At 40.2% G+C, this 7,040-nt stretch overlaps 1 protein-coding gene across 6 annotated transcripts in view; it reads right to left on the minus strand.

The window, feature by feature from the left end:
- The window catches only part of LOC126384323 (BCL2/adenovirus E1B 19 kDa protein-interacting protein 2-like), a 38,360-nt gene that overhangs the window by 16,525 nt on the left and 14,795 nt on the right, over window positions 1-7,040 (minus strand). For all 6 annotated transcript variants that reach the window (XM_050035316.1, XM_050035315.1, XM_050035314.1 and 3 more), the window contains exon 10: window positions 2,502-2,604. In XM_050035316.1, the coding sequence (XP_049891273.1) occupies window positions 2,502-2,604 (103 nt within the window). The remainder of the gene's footprint in view (window positions 1-2,501; window positions 2,605-7,040) is intronic.

Here is a 7,040-nt window from a genome sequence, read left to right on the forward strand (position 1 = left end):
AACTTTTACCAAGAGGGAACTTTAGATATTGGTCCCTAGATTATGTTCACCCAGTTTCATGCAGATCGGTCAAACTTCCTAGGAAGAGATCGATTAAGTGTTTTTCAAAAAATTCAAAATGGCGGAAAATCTATATAACCGCAAGTTATGGGTTCTTAGGCCCTCCTTTGGCCAATTGATGTAATATTGCTTCATTCGCATCCTCCCATGACCCTCTACCACTGTGCCAAATTTCACATGGATTGACCAAGTCAGTGAGGAGAAAAACGTGGAACAGACACACAGACAGAGTTTTCATCATAATATAGTAAGATTTCGTCTGTCAGGTTTGTCACATGTTTATGAAGCACTGAGAAGATACTTGTGATATAATTTTGAGTTTGTTCTCAAAGCCCTTTTATATGCAGTTAAGCATAGTATTGGATTAACAGAATATCATATTTTAAAAACTGCAAAAATACAAGAGTACTTTAGAGCTCTTTAATGGACCAAACACCTCCATACATTCTTGTAAAATAAAGTGTCCCTTGTTGGCACTCTTAAGTGCTAGTGCAGTGCAAAAAAAAATATTTTCTGAGGTACATAAGAAAAACTTAACATTTGTGCAGTTAGTGCAAAACAGAACATGTGTCCACAGAGCTTCACTATTTTGTAATGCACATAGAAAAAGAGAACAGTCTGTAGACTTTGTGTAAATACACCGCCTTTCACACAACAGTGGAGGTAGATTGCAACTGTATAATATGTTCTATTGCTGCTCAGACAGCTGTGGCAGCTTGATAATTCTTTTATTAACCTGTAATAGAAAATAATTTTTTCATACATTCATCTCCAGCCTAGTTTCTGACAGTTCTTCTCCTTAACGTAACCCTGTCTACTCCAAGTATCCCTTTAAGCAAACAAAAACATCAGTTCTCTCTCCTACTACTCTCCTCCTCTAAACCAATATCCACACCGCTGCCAGACATGTTCGACAACGGCCGATCTCCCATCAGTTCATCCATCAGAACGTAGAATTGAAAACTGGCGGGGTCGGAACCACTTGTCCCGTTCTGGCTTTTAGCTTTGTAATAGCTAGCTTTCAAGCTTTTCCAGCGATTTTTAATTTGGTCGATGGTTTGGTGAATTTTGACTTCCTCCAGCTTTTCATGAACTTGTTTATAACAAATCAAAAAATTTTGCTCATATTCGGTTCAGGTTCGGCCCACTTGACATGCTTCTGTGTTGTGCTACAGCCTATTCAAGTGCTGGAATTTGTTATTTACGTGACAACGCCTGAACGCAACACAGGCAGTGTGTGTTTAATGTTTAATGTCAGACCTATTTAGACTTTTTATTCTCTTTTCATTGTCCAAACGTGAAAGTTTCTGTACTCAGGCAAATGCACGAAGTCACATTTCTGTGCTCCAGCCAGTAACTTGCTTTATAAAATAAATAAAGAAGCATAATCAAACGTTCAAAATTTGACGTCATGAGCGACTTGAGCTGCTTTCGCTGCCACAAATATTTTTGCTATTTTGCAGCTCTGGCAGCTTTTGGTATGAATGTATAGTTATGTGGTCAAACTGTTCCAGTTTCATTGGTGCTGGAGCGCTGGTGACTGACTGGAGACACAGAACTATCACTTTAGGTTAGATGTCCTTGTCTGAGAATAACTAAAAATAATAATAATAATTAATGTTGATGTCTAATGAATAATGTTGTATAACCCCTTCTTTATTAATGCGATTTTTGGGGTAATGCATATATATATATATATATATATATATATGTGTATATTTAACTGACAAAGCATCTGAATACTGATTCTGACATCAGTTACCATGGCAACAATTGAAGCTTTGAAGCATTCGAGTCAGCACAAGACTTCTCTTGCGGCCAGGCTCTGCTGTCTCCGACGCCGATTCAACATGCTGAAAAGCCAACAAGAGCTGACTAGCACCAACTTTGTAGGACACACCACAAAAACTAGAGCATCAGACGCTCGCTGATGGTCCGACATTGACCAATGGCCGACCGTCAACCTGAAGTGTAGGGATCTTCTCCACTTTTTGGGATAAAGAAGCTCCATTTTGATGCTTTTTCTGCACTCTGGCACCTTACTTACATTAAAACTACAAAAAAGTCTTAGTGTGAATCAATTTATTTTCATTGAGAATTAGAATATGGTTGAGGGGGGCAGATTTGGCCGGCGGGCCATGAGTTGACCATCATTAGGTCATAGTGCAATTTGCTGTGCACACCCCGTTGACTTCAAAAGAACTGACACCAAATTCTACAGAAAAATTTGAACGCTGTCACTGACGTCTTGACCTTTCTTATTATAGTTTCCTTGACCATAGCCAAATTTTGCCTGAATGCCCAAATTTGTGCCTGAATTTAATCATGTTTAACCACAGAGTTATTGAATTGTAAGTTTTAACATGTCCACCACATAATGTAACATACAGAAGTAACATATCTGTGGTCTGCATTTATTCTGCAATTTGTGTTGCTTTTACCTGAACAGGTTATCCATCACATTCTGGTAATTTTCCAGACTATTCTGCGGCAGGTAACAGGAAGAAAACACGATGATGTCATTCATACCGTCTCCATAGTAACCTGAGAGGCAACAGAGAAGGTACAGCAAGTGTTTGAGGTCTCGTCTACATGTAAAAAGATATTTTCCCCCTCCATTAAAAAAAACAAAAAATCTTTGTTTTACAAAATGTCTCCGTCCACACTAGAACCACAGACTGTAAAAATAACAAAGGTTGCTACTGTGATGCCACCCTTCAGATTGTGGACTGCCGTTTTGAAGCCTTGAGTTCGGCATTTTTGCTGTCGCCATTTTGTTTTTTTGGAGCCAGAAGTGACCATATTTGAGTAAGAGGGTGGGGCTGTGGAGGAGCGAAGGGTAGATCTGACTGGGAAGCTAACACTATTAGTTGACAGCCTGTCCCTCAAAGCGGCCCGCTGTTAAATATGCATAACTTTAAACCTTAATAAAATGTAAGCAGGTGAGTTATGTTGAAATTCATGTTCAAATTGTGTACCAGGCTGTAAACATATTTTTATCTGTTGTAAAGTTGGTCGATTACTGCGGACTAAAGTAAACTTTGCATAAGTTAAAATCCTGTTTAAAATCATGTGTTTAATGTGTAAACGACCTCTGTGTTTGTTAGAAGCCAGTGGAAATAGAGCCCTGAAACAATGAAATGATTCTACTGACCTATAGTCCAGTCAATCTAACTCAAAAATGGGCTCAACCTAGGAGAAATTGCAATAGTAATGTTTCATACTTTTATTGGCTCTAATACCCTCCTGCATCATATCTCAAGTATACCTTCATGGATTTAGTGGAACATTAATAATTCTACATCAAAAGCAACGTTTTAACATTTTACAGTTACATGGTCGGGGTGAAATGATGATAATATTGGAGGGTCTTTACTGCTGATGGAAATGCCCGAACCTCTTGCCCTACATGTAAAAGAGAAGACAAAGCACTGTTTATTGTCTTTTTATCCACCAACTATGATGCCCCATTTTGTGTCAGAGGCTGCTTTCTCTTCAGCTATTTTATAAGGGTGTCAGGCTTGGTTAAAAGTGCCCTTAAAGTCTGTTGAGTCTCTTTCCATGACTGGGGTGAAATCCCGACTTGGGGTAAGGTCTACTACACCTCTCTATCCTGCCTGTGGGAGGCAGGACTCCCTTCAGTGCAAGCTTTAGTGAGGGAAAAGCAAGCCAGGTTTTTGACCAAGATGAAGCTGCGTCAGGGCATGCTAGATGACCCCTTGTGGTATGTTTTAGAAATGATGATAAAAGACATTCAAGTCATGAACTTATACTTGTCTGAGATAATGGAGATACAAGATCATATTCAGAGTGACCGTAGAGAGATGATCAAAAAAATTAAGATCTAAAGAGGGAACAAGATACAAGACCTACCAAGTCATCAATCCGGATATATCTGTTCATCCACTTTATACCAGCCCCAGGCCCAGAAAGCAGGAAAGCAGAGTTTTCGGTTCCAGAACAGTTGATCAGAATTAGTTCAATCAACTCTGAGTATGTTCAGCCTGAGGGAAGCACGTGCACGGTGAGCACCACAAGCCATCATCAATGGAGTGCAGATAACATGATTTTCAGTGTTCATATATTTTAATATAATTTGCTATATCCTCTTATTCAGCTGTAATCTGATGGGGCCCAAACACAAAGATATTGTACAGACTGGTAAACTTTCTTCATTCTGTCGACATGAGGCTGAGGTTAACTGAATTGCTGAATTGCTGAATTGCTGTGAAATGACTTCCGATTCACGTAATCTCCTTTATTCTCAGATGGAGCTATGAAGGGATGTTGAGTCCCATAAATGAGCCAGTCACACCGCGGAATCCTTACATATATGAAAAGTATTCATAAATCATTGCATTATGTGTCCACATAGATTCTTTTCATATTAACACTGACAAACCTGCAGTTCTATGGAATTCCTCTTTTTTTTTAAATATTATTTTTTGGGCTTTTATTGCCTTTAATGATTAATGAACCCATGGCCGCTGCAGCAGCAGGAACTGTACAGCTCCTGTATAAGGGCCCCCCGCTCCATCCACTAAGCCACTGATGCCCTATAGTAGTTGTCCTTAATAATTGTTTCTGATTTATGTCCAGGGAAAACCACAAAAACGGGCAAAAGTCTTTTCAGAGCCAGGGTCACTTTTCTTACGGCCCGAGCCCGATAAACCGTTGCCTTGCTGATGTGTTCAGTGCCTCTGATGTTAGAAAGAAAACTGCCATTGCCGAAGAAACAAAGGACAATGCATAAAATTTGCTTCGATGAAAATGCAAATCCATGATGTGTAATATTTGATATATCTGGGTGGAACAGATTGTTAGACAAATGAGGTGTGAGGTGAAATTGTGTCTTTCATAGAGACAGTTCAAAGAGAGACATCCAAAGGGGGTCTAATCACCATCTCCTTACGGAACAGTCTCTGAGTAAACTGTACTTCGATGTCCACGACTTAATTCACAAAAGGACACGACATGTCTTTTCTTTCCTGCCACACACCCAGCAGGCAGTCAGCCTCAGGCTAACATGTATTTTATAGTTCTGTGTTGAATTGACAACGTATCTATGGCATAGGTTGCCTACGCCGTAACCTACGCAGTAGCCTAACGTGCACCTCTCCAGAATTGTAACTATGCGTCGCGGTGACGCAGACTTCTTGTCCGTTGCTGTATAATGACACCATTTCCCTCAGTGGAAACGGAGCTTGTATTTACTTGTAGTTCACAGATAAGAAACAATAAATTGTGTAGACAGTAAGGCCTCCATTAAAAAAGCATTTTAAGTCATTTGTGTGATTTATCCTTCAGGGATTTATACTTCAGGATTTATCCAGGTTTCATATGAGAAGAGGAAATCTCCGCTCGTCGCTAGCCTAATTTATACAATGTAAAATGCCAAAGGCTTGTGCTAATAACGTTAGCATTTTGTATTTGTTTGGAAAACGTGTTTAGTATAAGACAGTTGTCTTGTCGGTGAACCTTGTGAGTTGTAATGGAGCCAAACTGTGTGCCATTAATGTTACCTTTGTTAAATGTTGCCGTTGTCTCTGGTTTTATATGAGAAGATGAAAAGATCGCTAGCTGCTAGGCTAATTTATACAATGTAAAATGCCCTAGGATTATGCTAATAACATTAGCATGTTTTATTTGTGGGGAAAATGTGTCCGGATTAACACAAGTGTTTGTCTGTGAATGCTCTGAGTTGTAGTGATGCCAATTTGTGTACTTGTGTTTGAAATTGTCTCTATTAAGCCATGTTTAATGTGTGTTTAATGTGTGTTTTGAATCAACTAAACTTAACAGCACTTCACAGAAACCTCTGCCACCGACTAGTGTTTTGGAGGTGTAACTGCAGAGTGACACAGACACACCACCGCAGAAGTAAAAATGCTCACAACGGTGAAGGCGATGTGCGTAGGCTACGTGCACAACCATAAATCCCCTTTGAGATGAAGCAAACCTGCTTCATGTTGCCATAGTAACTGACTCAGGGTTACACTGAACTGGCTTTGTAAAAAACAAAACTCAGAGATTCCCTCATCCAGGGCCGTCGTAACCGGACAGGCAAACTAGGCAATTGCCTAGGGCCCTGAGCTGGAAGGGGGCCCCCAGAGACGGCTGACATTGGTCCATATCAATGACAATATGATGGAACCCCTATAGACACTGCAACAACGACAACACTTTGGAATCCCCCTAATGGGGCCCCCTACTAGCTGCTGCTTGCAAGTGGCTAAGTAGGATGACCAGACGTCCTGCATTGTGCGGGACTGGTATCCAGTGACATTTCAGGTATTAGCTGAGCTATTGCTATCTTTAAGCAGTGAAAGTTATTATTTATTTATTTTTACTTGTAGGTTAGATTTGTTTATATATGCTACAGTGATTTGTTTTCCACAGAGCTCTACGGTGCGAGAATTTTACTCACATTTGCGACAAAAAATAGTTTTGCGCAAGCAAAGCAAATCATTCAGGAGCACCCTGTGCAAGTACAGATTTCAACCAGCAGCAGAGACGAAAGGCAAATCCTGCGGGTTAAACCCACAATCCTTATGTATGTTGAACGGGTCACAGACGGCGTATTCCTGTCAAATACGGCGCAAGATAAGGGCTTACCGGCGATGGAGAAGTCCGGCTCCAGGTGCAATAATTTCCTCTTTGTTGATTTCGTGACTACCCAGAAGTACCTGAACAGCCGAGCTGTGGCAGCACACAGGTATGTGGCGTGTCAGAGGAGAAACGAGCCGTTCACATTTCTCTCTTTGTGGCAGGTAATGGTGCCTCCAAGGTGCCTCTTGCCTGGGGCCCCCAGAGAGTCTTGAAACAGCCCTGTCTACATAAACTATTTAAAAAACTATAATTTACCAATAAAAAACTATCAAGTTAAACTAATAATTTCCTATTTTCTTTTGTAGATTTGTCTTATACAGGTAATGATGATTGCTGTGTAATATGTATGTTAATGTGTCCAATATAAAGTA

Source organism: Epinephelus moara, chromosome 22 (assembly GCF_006386435.1).
Source record: "Epinephelus moara isolate mb chromosome 22, YSFRI_EMoa_1.0, whole genome shotgun sequence".
NCBI classification, from domain to species: Eukaryota; Metazoa; Chordata; class Actinopteri; order Perciformes; family Serranidae; genus Epinephelus; species Epinephelus moara.